This window comes from Malaclemys terrapin, chromosome 25 (assembly GCF_027887155.1).
Source record: "Malaclemys terrapin pileata isolate rMalTer1 chromosome 25, rMalTer1.hap1, whole genome shotgun sequence".
NCBI classification, from domain to species: domain Eukaryota; kingdom Metazoa; phylum Chordata; order Testudines; family Emydidae; genus Malaclemys; species Malaclemys terrapin.
In genome coordinates, this window is record NC_071529.1 from 2,670,610 (window position 1) to 2,686,878 (window position 16,269).

The 16,269-nt window shown below is 65.5% G+C and overlaps 1 protein-coding gene across 1 annotated transcript in view; it reads left to right on the plus strand.

Annotated features, from left to right (window-relative positions):
• The first annotated feature begins 430 nt into the window (after window positions 1-430).
• Window positions 431-16,269, plus strand: part of FAM171A2 (family with sequence similarity 171 member A2) — a 30,480-nt gene continuing 14,641 nt past the window's right edge. The window contains exons 1-3 of the mRNA XM_054014601.1: window positions 431-633; window positions 13,760-13,987; window positions 15,851-15,943. Coding sequence (XP_053870576.1) covers window positions 504-633; window positions 13,760-13,987; window positions 15,851-15,943 — 451 coding nt within the window. The 5' untranslated portion in view covers window positions 431-503. The remainder of the gene's footprint in view (window positions 634-13,759; window positions 13,988-15,850; window positions 15,944-16,269) is intronic.

The following is a 16,269-nucleotide window of genomic DNA, read 5'->3' on the forward strand; positions in this document are numbered from 1 at the left end:
GGGAGTCGGGAGATGCTGCTGGGGGCCGTTTCCCTGAGCCCCCCTCCCTGGGAAGAGATCCACCTCTGTCCTGGGTGCTGAGACTGGGAGCTCTGGGGCAGGGCCCCTCTCCCTGTGTCTGTGCAGCAACTGGGACCCAAACAGGGCCAGGTCGGGAGCCGGGCCCAGCTGGGGAGAAGAGGGAGGAGGTGTGGCCTGGGAGCTGGAGCTGGGCGGCTGCAGAGGGGAGCCGGGGAGGGGCGGGGAGGGGGGCAGCTAGGGGGGAGCCGGCGGAGCTGGGGAGGGGGCTGGCGGAGCGGCTGTGCCGCGGAGCCCCGGCAGAGGGAGCCCGGCCGCTCGGGCTGGCCCCGCCGGGCAGGGGAGGGGGCGGTGCGGTGCTGGAACAATCGCGCCGGAGCGGATCCGGGTCCCACCCACCCACCCACCAGGAGCCGGGCGGCGGCGGCCGGGGCCGTTTCTCTGCGCCGGGCCGGGCCCATGGGCGGGTAGCGCCCGCCGGGCGGATGCTGCGGGCTCCGGCTCCCACGATGCCGCCCCGGCGCCGCGGCCGCTGCCTCCCGCTGCTGCTGCTGCTCGCGGGCAACATCTGGCCCGCGCCGGGCAAGTCTCCGGGGGAGCCGCCCAGCCCGCAGGGTGAGCGGCCGGGGCGGGGGGTCCTGCAGCGCTCGGGGCTGGAACTGGAGCCTGGAGCAGGTTTCCAGCACAGGCGGGGTTTGCAGTTTGGGTCAGTGGCTCTCAGCCCCCCCACGGTGCACATTGTCCCTGCAGGCGGGGTGCGGGGGTCCCTGCGTGGGGGCTGCGGGAAGGCTATGGGGGTCCCTGCGCGGGGGGCTGCGGGAGCTGTGGGGATCCCTGTGCGGGGGGCTGCGGGAGCTGTGGGGGTCCCTGCGCGGGGGGCTGCGGGAACTGGGGGGGCTCTCAGGCTGGAATCAGGTTCGGGTTGACACGTCTGGCCGATTTGGAAGCATCCCCCCATCCCGGGCCTCCCCGTCACCCCGCAGCCCCCCCCCCCCGCTCCAGCGCCCCCCCCCCCGGGGGGTTAACCCCCTTTTCCCTCGCGGGGCGGGGTTTGCAGATTTGCTGCCCGGATTCTGGCCCCGGGGTGTCCGCATTGGGGCAGGGACCGTTCGTGGGGGGGCTGGGGCTCGGGGAGCCCGTGGATCCGGTACACACACGGGGGGGGGGGGAGTCGGGGCGGACCCCTCCCCCCATCCTTGTTTTTCTCTCCCTTTGCGGCGCTATTTTTATGGTACCATTGTCTGCCGGAGACAGCGCCTTGGTGCCAGATTGGGTCCCCGGCTCCGCCCCCCCGGCTGCTGGGGCCCTTACACCCCGTGTACACGGGGGGGGCTTTGGCCACAAGGCAGCCGCTTGGGGGGGGGGGGGGCAGAAAATGATCCCAATTGTCCTGATCACTGCTGATCCGATCTTTATCGAATATCTGCCTGTCCGTCTGTCCCCACACATGCCCCTCTGTCCGACTGTCTGTCCCGCTATGCACCCTTCTATCCGTCCATCCCCATTCGCCCCTTCTGTCTATCCAGCCTTTCCCGTACACTCCGTCTGTCTGTCCCCCTGCACGCCCCTCTGTCCATCCATCTGTCTCTGTCCATCCCCAGGCGACCCTACATGGTACAGCCCAGTGAGGTTGGAGCTGGCTTTTGAAGGGCCATGTGCGGACTGGCCTGGGAACCAGGTGCTGCCAAGTCCGGGGGAGCTTAGAGCCGGTTTCCTAGCAGCAGCTCCATTAAATCCCCAGGATCCTTCTCCAGGAGGACACAAGTGGCTGTGGCTGGAACAAAGATGGTGGGGGGCCGGGGAAGAGGCTGGGATTGGGGGGCTCAAGCTGGGGAATTGGCTTCTTCCCCACTTGCAGCTTGGGGGCAGGATCATCACCCGCCATCTGTCCTGTGCCACAGAGGTTTGGGCTCCCGCTCGGCGCGTGTCCCTGCTGGTGGAGATGGGCTGCTGGTGGGGATGGCTCGGGGTGCGCTGTGCCCTGGCAGCGGAAACCTGGAGGCCTTGGTGATGGGGCAGCCAAGGCAGGGTCAGGCTTGGCAGAGCTGGGCAGGGCTGGGGTCCAGAGCCCTGCTGGGGACGCGAGCCCCTGCCCATGAAGTGGGGTTGGGCTTCAGGGAGTCGGTCCGGATGCTGGAGAGAGGAGAGGGGCCCCATGTGATTGGCAGAGGGGTTGCCAGCCCAGATCACGGCACATGCTGACCCTGCAGGGCTGTTGCCTGGTGCTGGAGGATGGAGGCCCCCACCCAACTTGGAAATGCCCCTGCTGAACCGGGTGGAGCATCTGTAGGGCGAGGGTGCCTGCACTTCTGCCCCGCACCCCCACTTCCATGCTCCCGCCAGCGAGGCTCCGCTCACCAGCACAGGAGGGCCTCTGGAGGAGGAGAGAATGGTGGTCACATGCTCGTCTCCCCAGCGGAGACGCATTGGCTGGGCTAGGAATGCCCTATTCCCTCACCACAGCGCCCGCGGGCACAGCTCCCCACAGCCCTAGCACCCTGTGGCATTGCCGTGGGGGAGGACGCTGGGCAGGGTGGCATATTCCTGCCTGTGAGGAACTTATCAGGGGCACCAGGGCCTCCAAGGACTCGCTGAGCAGGGCGGTAGAGCCAGTGTTTTGGGCGCTGGGAGGGGCCAGGGGGTGAGAGGCAGTGCCAGGATGGGGGGGGGTGAGCCCAGCAGGGGGGTCTGTGGGGAGCTGCATTTCCAGCTGATATGGGGTCTCCCTAGTGTGTGTGGGGGGGAGTAGGGCTGAGATTTGAGCCTTCCCTGCTCCTAGTGCCCCATCTGTATTTCGGCGTCCACTGGCTTGAGGCTCCCCGCAGCTGTCCCATCCCCTTCCTCTCAGCCATCCCCGGGATGTCCTGCCCCCTTTGGCCCGAGCAGGGGATGGTGGACAGGCTCCCCTGTACCCCCCCATGACCAGCACCATCCCTGCCTACTTCCCCTCCTGCTGGGGCTCAAAGGAGCCCCCGTGCCCTCGGGAGTGGAGCTGAGGTTGGGGTTCTCCTGCAGAGCTAGCCCAGAATGGGCCTGGCCTAGGGCCTGGGTAAGAGCCGGGCCTGGTCCTGCGAGCACTGGGAGTCGGGTGCCCTTGGCAGCAGGGCTGGGGGAGAGAGGCTGTGACCTGGCAGGGCGGGGATGGAGGCCGGGGCCTCGCCGCTGGCTCCCTGGGCATCGGCTCAATGTGCTGGACAGAGGCAGGGAGGCAGGCCAGAGCAGGCCTGCCTGGGACCAGCCCTGCTGAGCATGTGGCCGGGGCAATGCTAGCGGGTGCCCTGGGCTGGAGCAGGGGATCCTGGGTTCCTGGGCTGGCTTTGGGGGGCAAGGGCTCCGTTGAGCAGTTGGGAGTCAGGACTCCTGGGTTCCAGGCTTCGCTCTGGGGTGAGACACTCCTTGCGCCTCATTTTCCCCATCTGTCAATAGCTCCCCTCCGGCTCTGGGGGCTGATGTGGAGCTGAGGGTTTGCCAAGCGCTTTGTGCTCCTCCTGTGGGGGGCGCTGGGACGGGCAGCGGGTGGATTCTGTGCTTGGCATCTCTGGGCTGGAAATGCACCTATGGGCATGGGGTGGGGCTAGTTCCCCCTTTGGGGATGGCCTTGGCATCCCAGGCCTCGCCTGGTCTTCTGCAGGTGCCTGGGAGGAGGGTCTTGCCTGGATGCCTGGGTCCCTTTGTTCTGACACTGAGTTTGGTTGGGCTGGGACCCAGGCTGAGCTGTGGGTATGAATCCAGGGGGAGAATTTAATCCCCCCAGCTGGTGGAAGGGGAGACCCACCACTCCCTCTGGCCCACACCGACAGCCTGCGTTTGTCCTCCGGTGCACTCAGCCCCTCTGCTGCCAGGTTAGGGCTGGTAGCAGCTGGGACACTGGTGAGGGGGCTTGGCCCTGGAGGGCAGCAAGGGGGGGCTGCAGCAAGGGAAGGGCCACGTGGCAGGCGGGGGAAGCTGCTGTATTTGAGGGTGACACAGGCCTGTGAAGGGGCAGGAGAGACGCGGATGGGCGAGAATGCAGAGCTCCTCTCTTGTCCTTCCCCTATCAGTCTTCTCCCGCCCAGGTACCCACCTCCCCCTTCTCTGCCCTCTCCCCTCCCCCCGGGTACCCATAGTACCCATCTCTGCCCTCTCCCCCCCGGGTACCCTTCTCTCCCTTCTCTGCCCTCTCCCCCCCCCCCCCCCGGTACCCACCTCCCCCTCTCTGCCTCTTCCCCTCCCTGGGTACCCTTCTCCCCCTTCTCTGCCCTCCCCTCCTCCAGGCCCAGCCTGTTTGCGGGGCGGGGAGCTGTTTGAATCCAGGCCCTGCTGGTCCCCAGGATCTGTGGGGGTCATGCAGTGTGGGGGTGGGGGGATCTGCACTCTGAGCGGACGGGGGTGGGGCAAATCTCCCTCGGTTGCCATGGCGCCGGCTCCCCCTCCTCCTGCGGAGGCTGTAGCAGTTGCTGTGAAAGGGGGCAGAGAAGCTGGGACCCAGCCCCACAGAGGGTAGCAGGGGCTGTGGCCATTGTGCGGGGGCCACATCTGGTCTCTCAATAGAGCCCCTCACGGTGCCCCCCCCCCTCTGCCCTGGGCCAACTCATCCCATTGGGGGGGCCAGAGCAACAAGAAATGCCCCTAAGGCTGCGTGCCAGACAGGGTTACATTCCCTGGGGGGGCATGGAGACCCCTCAGCCCTGACTTGAGGGCTGCCCGGGGCAGTGCCACCCTGCTGCAGTGCCACCCTGCACCCGTTCCAGAGACAATCCCTGGCCCTCAGGGACTCACTCTGGCCCCCAAACCAAACCCAGCACAGGCTGGGAGGGGTCCCTGCCAGCTGAGGACCCACTGGCGCCTGCTGGAGCCAGACAGGGGTCATGGGAGCTTCCGCCCCACTGCACTGATGGTGCCCCTCACTCCCGACCCGCAGCCCCTGCTATCCCAGCCCTGGGATCCCCCCAGCCCTGCCGGTGCCCCTCACTCCCGACCCGCAGCCCCTGCTATCCCAGCCCTGCCCCCCTCCCCCAGCTCTGCCAGTGTCCCTCACTCCTGACCCACAGCCCCTGCTATCCCAGCCCTGCCCCCCTCCCCCAGCTCTGCCAGTGTCCCTCACTCCTGACCCACAACCCCTGCTATCCCAGCCCTGCCGGTGCCCCTCACTCCCAACCCACAGCCCCCTGCTATCCCAGCCCTGGGCTCCCCCCAGCTCTGCCAGAGCCCCTCACTCCCGACCCACAGCCCCTGCTATCCCAGCCCTGGGCTCCCCCCAGCTCTGCCGGTGCCCCTCACTCCCGATCCAGAGCCCCTGCTATCCCAGCCCTGGGCTCCCCCCAGCTCTGCCGGTGCCCCTCACTCCCGACCCACAGCCCCTGCTATCCCAGGCCTGGGCTCCCCCCAGCCCTGCCGCTGCCCCTCACTCCCGACCCACAGCCCCTGCTATCCCAGCCCTGGGCTCCCCCCAGCTCTGCCGGTGCCCCTCACTCCCGATCCAGAGCCCCTGCTATCCCAGCCCTGGGCTCCCCCCAGCCCTGCCGCTGCCCCTCACTCCTGACCCACAGCCCCTGCTATCCCAGGCCTGGGCTCCCTCCAGCTCTGCCAGTGCCGCTCACTCCCGACCCACAGCCCCTGCTATCCCAGCCCTGGGCTCCCTCCAGCTCTGCCGTTGCCCCTCACTCCTGACCCGCAGCCCCCTGCTATCCCAGCTCTCGGCTCCCCCCAGCTCTGCCGGTGCCCCTCACTCCGGACCCACAGCCTCTGCTATCCCAGCCCTGCCCCTCTCCCCCAGCTCTGCCAGAACCCCTCACTCCCAACCCACAGCCCCTGCTATGCCAGCCCTGGGCTCCCCGCAGCTCTGCCGGTGCCCCTCTCTCCCGACCCACAGCCCCTGCTAGCCCAGCCCTGCCCCTCTCCCCCAGCTCTGCCAGTGCCCCTCTCTCCCGACCCACAGCCCCTGCTATCCCAGGCCTGGGCTCCCCCCAGCCCTGCCGGTGCCCCTCACTCCCGACCCACAGCCCCGTGCTATCCCAGCCCTGGGCTCCCCCCAGCTCTGCCAGTGCCCCTCACTCCTGACCTGCAGCCCCTGCTATCCCAGCCCTGGGCTCCCCCCAGCCCTGCCGGTGCCCCTCACTCCTGACCTGCAGCCCCCTGCTATCCCAGCCCTGGGCCCTGTGGCCAATTCAGCTGATGCCTCTCCTCCCTGTTCTGCTGCCACACCCTGCTTTTTCACTCCACCCAGGCCAGCTCACCAGTGGTGGGGGAGGAGCCCCTGATTTCTCCAGGCCCAGCTGCAGAGGTGAGGGCGCTGCCCTGCCCACAGCCCTCTTTGCCTAGGCTGGGGTCTGCACTTTTCCCTGCTGGGCACGTGGGGCCGGGTGGCCCCCAGCACGGATGTTCCAGTTTATCGATGCCCCCAGGGATTCCCTTCAGTGCTGTGTTGTGGGGGACCCAGGTGCCGTGCAACCTGTGTGCCCCTCCCCTGCGCTGGCTCCTGTTTGCTGGGTGCAATCTCTGGGCTGGGGCTGCCAGACATGCTGGAGCCACAGACCCAGCGGTTCGCCCTTTGGGAGCTGGGCACTCTGTCCCCTGGGGCCCTGCATGGCACAGAAGAGCTGGCTCCAGGGCGCGGGGCTGCTTCTAACCCCATTCAGTCCACAGTTCAGCCTGACGGAGGCACCCCATGTGCTCTGGGTGACTGGGGCTGCTGCTCCGCCCCCCAGGCCATGGGGGCCTGGCCCAGCTGTCTGTCCCTGCCTGCTGTCCTCCCAGATCATGGCAACACCATGGGCAGCTGGGGCAGGGGGCACGCTGGAAAAGGAAGGTGCTCACTGCCTCACATGGGGAGGGAACTGGCAGGGTGGCAGTGGCTGTAAGCTCTCCAGGCGGGAGGGTGAAGGCTGCTTGGACTCCCCATGCCAAGGGAGTGGGTCCCTTTGGCCCTAGTGAGAGGAGGTTGGGGGGGGGGACTGTGGGGTGACTGTACTGCCTGTGTTTGGGGGAGTCTGCCCTCCGCTCAGCAGCTCACGTTCCAGCCTGAATTCAAACCCACGTTGTTCTGCTGGGTCCAGATGTGTTTGCCCAGCCCTTGGCAGCATGTGGCTGGTATGCGCTGGGCTGTGTGTCTGTCAGCAGCCGCGCTCTGCACCAGAGGTGGCTGCATTTCAGTGATGCTCTGTGAACCCGGCCATTTGTGACCAGGTAGATTGAACACGGGGCTGGTCATCACTTCTCCTGGGGCCTGTTCCTGACCCTTCCACCAGCACACTGGGTGACCTCAGATGGGGCCCCACCCCTCTGTGCCTCGGTTTCCCACCCTGTGAAATGATTCTTCTCTGCTGAGGTGCCATGTTCTGAGATCTGGGGGTGGAGATGCTGCATGGAGCGGGGCTGGCAGTGCCTGGATGCTCCCCTGAGGGTGGCTTCCTTCTGGGGAGATGCTCTGGGTGCTCTGTCTGCCCTGGTCCCCATGCATGTGCTGAAATGCAGCATCTCTGAGGTGGAGCCCAGCCACTGCCTGGTGCACAGCAGTTCATCCAGCTGCAATCTCCTCCTTCAGCCTCAGTTCATTGGTTCTGCCTTTGGGTGGCGTAACTGGAACTGGGGGACCCTGCAAATGCTCAGGTCACCTTCCAAATGGGCCATTGGCCCCTCCTTTGCTGTAGGGCTTCCACTCAGTCAGCAAAGCACACGGGGAATCCCAGGGAGTGGGTGCCCCTCCGCCAGGGCTCAGGCTGGCCCTACAGCTAGCCATGCAACTTGTGACTCTGCTGTGTTACTGTTAGGGCTGACAGCTCCTTAGCCGGGGTGTGTGGATCTGTGGGGACCCGCTGGGGCGGGGGGGAGGATAAGAAGGGGTGCGGGAAGGCACTGGGCTGGACTCAGGCGGTCGGATCTATGTCCTGCTTGCTGGCACCATGTCCTGTAGGGCCGTATTTTCAAAGGCTCAGCGCCTGGGGCGCATTTTGGGTGCTGAACTCGTGAAAATTCTGGCCTTAATCTTCCTGTGCCTCAGTTTTCCTAGTACAGATGCTCCGTTTCGGAACGCCTTGCGTACATTGGGAATGTGCACCCGACAATTACACCCCACCCCCTACCCCCCCTCAAAAAAAGCTTACGGAGCTTTTTCCATAAGTGCGGATTTGTGTGTCGGATTTGTGTAACCCGGGGAGCGTCTGTACAGCTGATGCTTCCTTCTCCCACCTTGGTTCTGCCTTGTCTGTTTGCTGGGGCTCTTCTGCGCTCTCTCGCAGGGTCTGCGCAGCGCCTGGGCCCCAGTCTGGCCGCAGCATAAAGCTGTTCTTAGCTCCCGTTGTTTGAAGCTGTTGGGTTTTTGCCCAGCCTGTTCCTTGGGGCAGCCCCGTGGGGGATGGCCAGAGGCTGCTGCGTCCCTGGGGATCAGTATCGTGCTCAGTGCGGAAGGGGCTGGGCAGCTCTGGGGGCGTGGAGGGGGATGGGGGAGACTTGGCGTGGGGAGAGGGGCTGCAGTGCGGCTTGGCCTTAGGGCGGTGGTGCTCTGGGGATGCAGCATTGGGGTCGGGGGCAGGACCCCCAGGGACTGGCACTGCCTCGCTCTGCAAAGCAGACGTGAGCCCGGGCTCCAGGCAGGCAGGCTGGTGGGTGGTGCAGTCTGGGGCTGCAGTGTTGGGGTACAGGCCATCCCCAAGGGCTCTACCCAGGCACATGGCTGGATTTACCGGACCTAGTCTGGCAGGAGAGCAGTTGTGAGAGCAGGGGGCATAGGGAGCCAGGGCGATGGGGTGCACTAGTGGCTCAGTGCAGGAGAGGGGAGGCACAATTCCTGGGTTCGCCCTGCCTTTGCCATGCCCCCTCCCTGAACCTCAGTTTCCCCATCGTGCGGTGGGGCTAGTGAGAGCTGGAGCAGGGCTCAGATCTGTCGAGGGGGCACCCACAAAGGGCCATTTTGGGAGGCGGTCCCTGGGCTTTGCCTGTTTCACCCTTCAGGAGGGGCCAGACGGTGCAGGGGAGGAAGCGCCAGCGCCAGGGGAGTGATAAAGTGTGTGTGTGGGGAGGGGGACGACAATCGCCAACCCCTGCCCCCCCAGGGTGCGGGCTCATCCCAGCAGGAGTGGGGCTGGGGCCGCTTCGGGAACCCAGCAGCGTGATGAGCCTGTGCTGAGGAGGGCGGTTCAGGGGGTGCCTGCGGAGCGTCCACAGGCTGTGGCTGTAACTGACGAGTGGGATTGATGCCCTGCCTGGTGGGTTATGCCGGGCACAGCCCTGGGGCTGGTGGCTCTGGCTCTGCTGTCCCCATGCTCAGGAGAGATCCCCCCCCCTCGGTGAGTGACCCGCTCCTGACACCACTGCCTGGGCAATTGACAGCTGCCACGGGTATGTGTGTGGTATGCGGCTGCAGGACGTTCCAGCCACCGGCCCCCAGCCCACCCCACCCCACCCCACCTTTGCAATGTGTCCGGCTGTTCCTGGTATGCATGGGGGTGGGGGAGCCCCGGCGCCCCCTCGGGCGCGGCTGCCCCAGGCCCCGGCTGACGGGATGTGTCACTAGCACCAGCTGCTTAGAATTCCTGGTATGGAACGGCCTAGCCATCTGGGGAACATCTGGGCCCAGACACCGCAGGCTGGCTGGCGTGGGGGGCTGGGTTCTGCTGCCCCTCAAGGGACTCTTCCCCTGCCCCCCTCCCCAGTTGGATCACGCACCCAAGGCGGCAGAGGCTCCACCAGGTGCGGGCTGAGCCGGGCCCCTGGATCTGGGCTGTGCATAGGGCATCAGCGGTGCCGGCCCAGCAGGTCAGAATGGCCCCTTGAGCCCCCCCACTGCTGGCTCTAGGTTCCTGTTGTTCCCAAGTGGAGCTGAGCCCTTTCCCTGGGCTGCACCCAGCTGGGCTCTGGCCTTTGGAGCTGGAGGTCCCCGGGCGGGATGCTGAGCTGCCGAGCGAACCTGGCTTTGCAGCAAGTTCGGCTGGAGGCCAGGGGCTTTCCCAGGCAAGCAGGGCTCGCAGCTGGTCCACAGTCTGGCCTGGGGTTGGTTACAGACGCCTCCGCAGTGTTGGGCATCGTGGTGCTGTCAGCCCCTAGCTCTGACTGCTAGACGCCACCCTTTCCTAGAGCCAGGAATACAACTCGGGGTCCCCACTCCCAGCCTCTGGCTCTAACCCACTAGACCCCGCCCCTCCCAGAGCTGGGGAGAGAACCCAGGAGTCCTAACTTCCAGACCCCCCCTTGGTGCGTTGGGGTGAAACCTCCCCGGGTGCAACATGTGGGGGCCACAGGGTCACCCAATTAAAATGGGCTGATCCCAGAAATCCTGGGGCTGGCTGACCCTATGCCACAGCGTCATATGGGGGGGGTCACAGCAGCATGGTTCGGAGATTGTCCAGTGTGAGCTCCCCCCGAAAGAACCCCCAGAGCACATTACGCAGAAGAACATCTTGGCCCTGTGGCGTGGCTGGTGATAGGCACTGCTGAAATTAGGGGTACGTTTTGCTGTCTGAATGTGTCAGTCCAGCCATGGGGTGGGGTGAGACTTGGTCTGGGCTGATTCCTCCCACTCTGAGTCTGAGGGGCTCTGCAAGCTGAGCCGGGGCTTTGCCATGGCCTTGGTGGAGGGCCCTGCAGCACGAGCCAGCGCTGGTTGTGTTAAGAGGGTGCTGGGTGCCCTGTGTGTTCCAGGCATGTGTGTTAATAGAACAGCACTGGGAATCGATTGGCATTTGGACCCCATAACTGAGACGGGCTCTGAGCCCAGGCGAGGGAGATGTGAATGTCCTCACATCCAGGCCCCCGAGGCTGGGAGAGGCAGGCATCGATCGATGCTGTGCTCGGGGGGGTGAGTGGAGGCTGGGGGCTTGTCGATCGCAGGCTGGGATGGGTGCCAAGGTGCCAGGCTCTGATCCTGAGATGGGGTCTCATTAGCCTCCCAGGTGCTGGTTAGTGTGAGCAGGTGGAGAGCCCCTCCTGTATGTTCTGGTAATTTCCTTGGGGGTGGGGATGGGGGGCGACCAAGGGACTCCCCTGGGTCCTGACTCTAGCCACTTCCCTTTGAGGAATGCAGAGCTCTTTGCAAACTAGCTATTTCAGCTGAAGCCCCTCCCAGGGTAGGCCAGTATTATTCTGCTTTGACAAATGGAGAAACTGAGGCGCAGAGCTGGGTAGAACCCAGGAGTCTTGATTCCTAGTCTCCTGATCTAACCACCAGAGCACACTCCTGTCCCTGAATGTTGTACTTAGAAGCCAGCAAGCCTGGCTCCCAGCTCCCTGCACTAACCAGGGGTGCAAATCCTGCACTGGGATGCCAACGGGCCGAATGAAACAGGGCACTGCCGAGTGGCCAGTCTTGCATCTCTCAATAACGCACCCACTGTTGGATTTAACGGCAAGGGGGCTGGGTGCCACGCTCCTGGGGTCACACCCCAGCCTCGCTGTGCTATGGTTTTGGGTTGGTTTTCGTGTCATCCAGAAATACGACATCTGGGTGGCAGGCCCCATCCTCCGGGGATGGTCTGAAACGTTCCAGACATGGTCCTGCCAGGAGCTAGGGCTGGGACAGTGCTGCAGGCTGGGGCAGCTCCTGGGCGGGGGGCTCCTGCGCCCACCCAGTGCCAGCGATTGGCTCCCTCCCACCCCGTGGGGGGGGCAGCTTGCGGGGAGGGTGGTGGGTCTGGGCGGAACAGGCCCCGCATTTACATTGAGCCCTGGGGGTGCGAGCTCCTGGGGTGTGGGGCTGGGCCAAGCCTGGGGGTTTGCAGTCCAGGGCCTCACATTGCGGGCGTCTGTCCCTCGCTGGAGACCTGGGGCTGGCTGAGGACGCTCGGCGGGCGCGTTGCTGCAGGGCGCTGGCACAAGGGCTCGGGTGAGGGGAACCAGGGCCCCCCAGACAGGAGCCTGCCGCTACCCTGTGGCTGCCATGGCAACCCCTGGCAGCGGTGCCTGCCTGGCCCTGGAAGCTGCTTCCTGCTTAATGGGGGAAGGGCCGTGCTGAGCGCTGTGCCATCAGTCCAGCGCCCGCTGTTCTGGGAGTGCCCCACTTGGGCAGAGCCTACCCAGGGGGTGAATGGTGTCGTTGCCAGGGTGATGGGAACTGGCTCTCGGAAACCTGGGCTGGCTGCCTGAGGCTCAGGGCTGCAGCTGGAAAATCACCGGGGATGGAGGGGGCTGTGCTGGGAAACCGGCTCTAGAGATGCGGCTGTGCATGCAGAGGATGGCAGCCCCCGAAAGGCTGCTTGGGAGCGGGGCCAGAGAGCAGCACCCGTGGTGTTAGTGAAGGGGGCTCCCTCCCTTGGTGGGGCCGGAGGGGGTTCTGATCTGGCTCCCCCTTTCCGTGTGGCCAGCTCTGCCAACGCCTCAAAGCCATGACGTAGCTCCCCAGCATGTATGGAAGAGCTTTGGCTTGGTTATTCCACTGAGCGTTTCTGGGGCCCCTTCTGGCCGCGGTAGCTGGGAAGGGGTCAGCTGCGCTCAAACCCAGAGCCTGTCTGGAGAGGGAATCTCAGCACCTGGTGTTGCCCCCGCTCCGTCCCGGTGGCCTGGGTCTGTCCTGCATCGGCAGGTCCAGAAGACCCAGCGCCAGAGTCCCCACAGAGTCCTCCCACCCCTGCGCTGGGGTGGACGGCACAGCACGGGGAGAAGGGGTGCAAATCCTGCACTTGGCACAGTGCCCTGGGAGTCACGGAGAGCGGGTGGGACCTTGGCTTTTCAGGTCTCAATTTAAAGCCACTCCCCAGTGCATGGGGCATATGGGGCACAGAGCTAGCCCAGCAGGCACTGGGGTGGTCCCGGGGACACGAGGCAGGTTACGTAACCAGTCGCTGGGGGCAGTGCCCATAGCAAAGCATCATGGCAATTGGCACTAATAAAACAGCCAGTGGGGGACGGACACTGACCTCTCCTGTTCTCCCCAGCGGGACAGCTGCTGGCCTGGCACTGATTCGTGTGCCTTCGAAACCCCACCCCGCCCCAAACGATCTGTGCTCAGAGCCTGACTGCACAGGAACCACATGGACCCCGGGGGCAAAGGCCCCCACGGATCGGGACCCCCAGCAGCTGGGGCCATTTGAAATGCAGACTCAGCATCTGTACCATGGGCTGAGCCAAACCTGAGAGGGCACCTTGCGTCCAGCTCCTTAACAGCCCAGCCTGGCGAGCCGTCCGGTGTGACCCCCTTGGGCGCCCCGGCTCGATGCCATCCCGCTCAGAGGCACCCTGCAGCAGACGTGGAGCACGCGAGGCTGAGGGCGGCAGCCCCAGTCCAGGTGCAGGTGGTGTGGCTCCTGGGGCCCCCTGCCCACCCTGAGGGCTGGGGTCCAGAGCCAGGTGGGCAGGGCTGGAGGCACCAGCCTCCCTGTGGCTCCAAAGCTGCTCTTGCTGCTGGGGGGCCCTGAAAGTGCTGAGTTTCCGTGGAATGTCTGCTGCTGCATGGGGACCCTGGGAGCTCGCGCCGCCCTCGGCCCAGGTCCTTCTGGTCCATCTGGGGTCTGGCGTGTAGAGATTATCGGAGATCCGCTGGGCCCCTCTTGGCTGAAGCTGGCCAGGGGCTGAGTGCTGTTGCACACGCCTTGCCTGGGGAGGGCTGGCAGGGACGTACTGTCCACACCCAGGGGAGCCCCAGCGGAGGTGCTGCTCGTGGGGCTGGCACAGCGGGGTTCGCCTGGCCTGGCCACCCTTTGGCTTCTCTCTAGCGGGGGTTTGAGGGGTTCTGGCCTGTGCTTGGAGCTGGGTGGGTTGGGGGCCCAGCTGGCTCTGGGCAGGGAGGGTATTGTGACAGAGGCCTGGGCCCCCTAACCCCTCTCCCCCTCCCCAGAGGTGCTGATCAAAGTCCAGGTGTATGAGAACAGCGACCTCTCCCCGCTGGCCCAGGCTGCTGTGGAAGTGTATGGGAACCAGACGTCACTGGCCTCAGGCTCCACAGACCATGAGGGCGTCGGGATGCTGCCCGTCAGCTACCGTCTGGGCACCTGGATCCTGGTCACCGCCGCCAAGCGTGGCTTCGTCACCAACTCTGTGCCCTGGCGGGTCGACAAGCTGCCATGTGAGTGCTGCCCCGCTGCTGGGCACCAGGCATTGGGGTGAGGGATTGAGGAGCTTGGGGACTGGTAGTTTGCAGATAGCCCGGGTTTTGGGGACAGTCCCTTAGCTGGCTCTCCCCACCCCCAGCCAACAGAGGGAGGAGGGGGGGCAGTGGGCACATCCCAGCCCCTGGGCTGTATGGGGTGTATTGGACTGTGGGGGGGATCAGGGCTGGCACCAGGTTAATAATACGGGAGCCGGGAGGGGCTGCTGGGGGTAAGAGGGGCAGACACACCCACTGGGGAGAGCATGGGGCTGAGGGGACAGAGACCTGCTCCCAGTGTGGGGCTCTGGGGGAGGGAGGAGCTGCAGGGGCGGGTGGTGGGTGCCCCGCTGCCTGCCCCCCCCCGTCCCTGTGGTGGTGTCTGGGACCCAATGGAGAGCCTGGGCTCTGTGCCAAGCAGCGGCTGCCTACAGGCCGCGTGTTAATGAGGCGCAGACAGGCTGGCGTTGTGGGGCCGCTTGCTGATGGGGTCGATAGGGGTGACTTTACTGCAGGCAGTGGGCTGACCTCACATGGGCATCAGTGCCCCCAGCTGCAGCTCTACGTTTGTGCACGTGGGAGGGACCATGGGCAGGGGGGTGTCTGCGGCCTTTGGGGGGGAGCAGTGGGGCGGGGTGTGCATGGGGAGGGTGAGGAGATGCATGGCCAGGGGCAGGAGTGCATGTGGTGGTGGGGACATGTGTGCAGCCGGGAGGAGGCATGTGGGGGGGGTGTTTGCGGGGCTGGGGGGAGGAGTGAGGGGCCATAGGGGAGGAGTGCGGGAGGTACCTGGGGGGCAGGTGTGTGTATGAGACAGGGTACTGTCCCACACTGGAGGGGCACAGTGGGTGTGGGGCAGCGGGTGCATGTGAGCGAGCTGTTACTCAGCTAACCAGAGCAGCTACCCGTACTCTTCCCGCCCTGGGTACCAACCGCCAGCTCCACCTTCCAGTGCGGGATCCCCCCTGCACCCAGCTGGGTCCCCAGCTCACTCCACTGGGGGGGAGGGGCAGAGGGGCTGCGGCTGTAGCATCCCCCCGGGCAGAACTGGGTGCTGGGGCAGTGTAATTCCTGAGCACAGCTACCCCTGGGGTTGTAGCTGGCACCATCTGTCTGACGCCCTCCCTGCTCCACCCCTCGGCGCTGCCAGCAGAGCTGGGCTATTTATACAGACGGCCCCCCCCGCCCCCAGCTGCTGCACCCTGGATTATTTTAGGAAGAGCTGGAGGAGTGTGACTGGGGGGTCACCCCAGGAGAGCCCCCTGTCCCCCAGCTCCCTCTGCCCTGCACTGTGAGGGGTTGGCTGTGGCACCCCTGTTTTTCGGGGAGGCTGTTTTTACTTTGGGCTGTGCCTGTCCCATGATGTGACTCTGACAGGGGCTTCCCTCTCTCCAGCCAATGTCCCACCCCAGCCCCTCAGACTGCAGCCATGTGGGCTGGGCTGCGATCTGAGACCCAAACTCAACCCCGGGACGTGTCAGCTCCCAGCCTGGCCGCACGGTTGCTTGGGCTGGGCTACCTGGGAGCTCCCCCCACAGCCAGCACCCTGCCCCGCTCCCCACAGCGCCCCCTGCCGGGAGGGGCTAGAGTAATTAACAGCACATTGCTCCTGGCTCCTATCTTCCCCTTGCTTGTTCCCCCCAGCTGCCCATCCATCTCTATGCAATGTCCTGCCAGGTGTCTGCTCTGAGCCAGCTTCCCTGCTGCATGGGTGGGTGCCAGGCTCCCCTCCTCCCCGCAACACATGCCCCATTCCGCCCTGCCCCACTGCATTGCAGCTGCTGTGCCCCATGCCTCTCGCCTGCTGCTCACGTACCCTGTGTCTGTCCGGTCCCTCTGCAGTGTATGCCTCTGTCAGCCTGTATCTGCTCCCGGAGCGGCCCGCCACCCTCATCCTCTATGAGGACTTGGTGCAGATCTTGCTGGGATCACCAGGTGAGGCCCGTGACCCACCAGCCCCTCCCCTATGCGTGGGAGGGTGTGGTTAGAGCAGGTGATGGGGAGCCAGGACACCTGGGTTCTATTCCTTGCTGTACCATTGCCCTGCGCGGGACCTAGGGGCAAGTCACTGCCCCACTGCCTGGACAATGGGGGAGACCCCACCTGCCTCCAGGATCACCAGGGAGAGGCGCTGCAGCACCAAATGTTACCTGCTCCCCCTGGCCTTGTGCTGGGAGCTGGGGCCCCTTGGGGAGAGCAGGAGGGGCCTGTGGGTGTCTGAACCTGCCCATTTGGGCTTTATCCTGCGGGGCAGCAGGTGG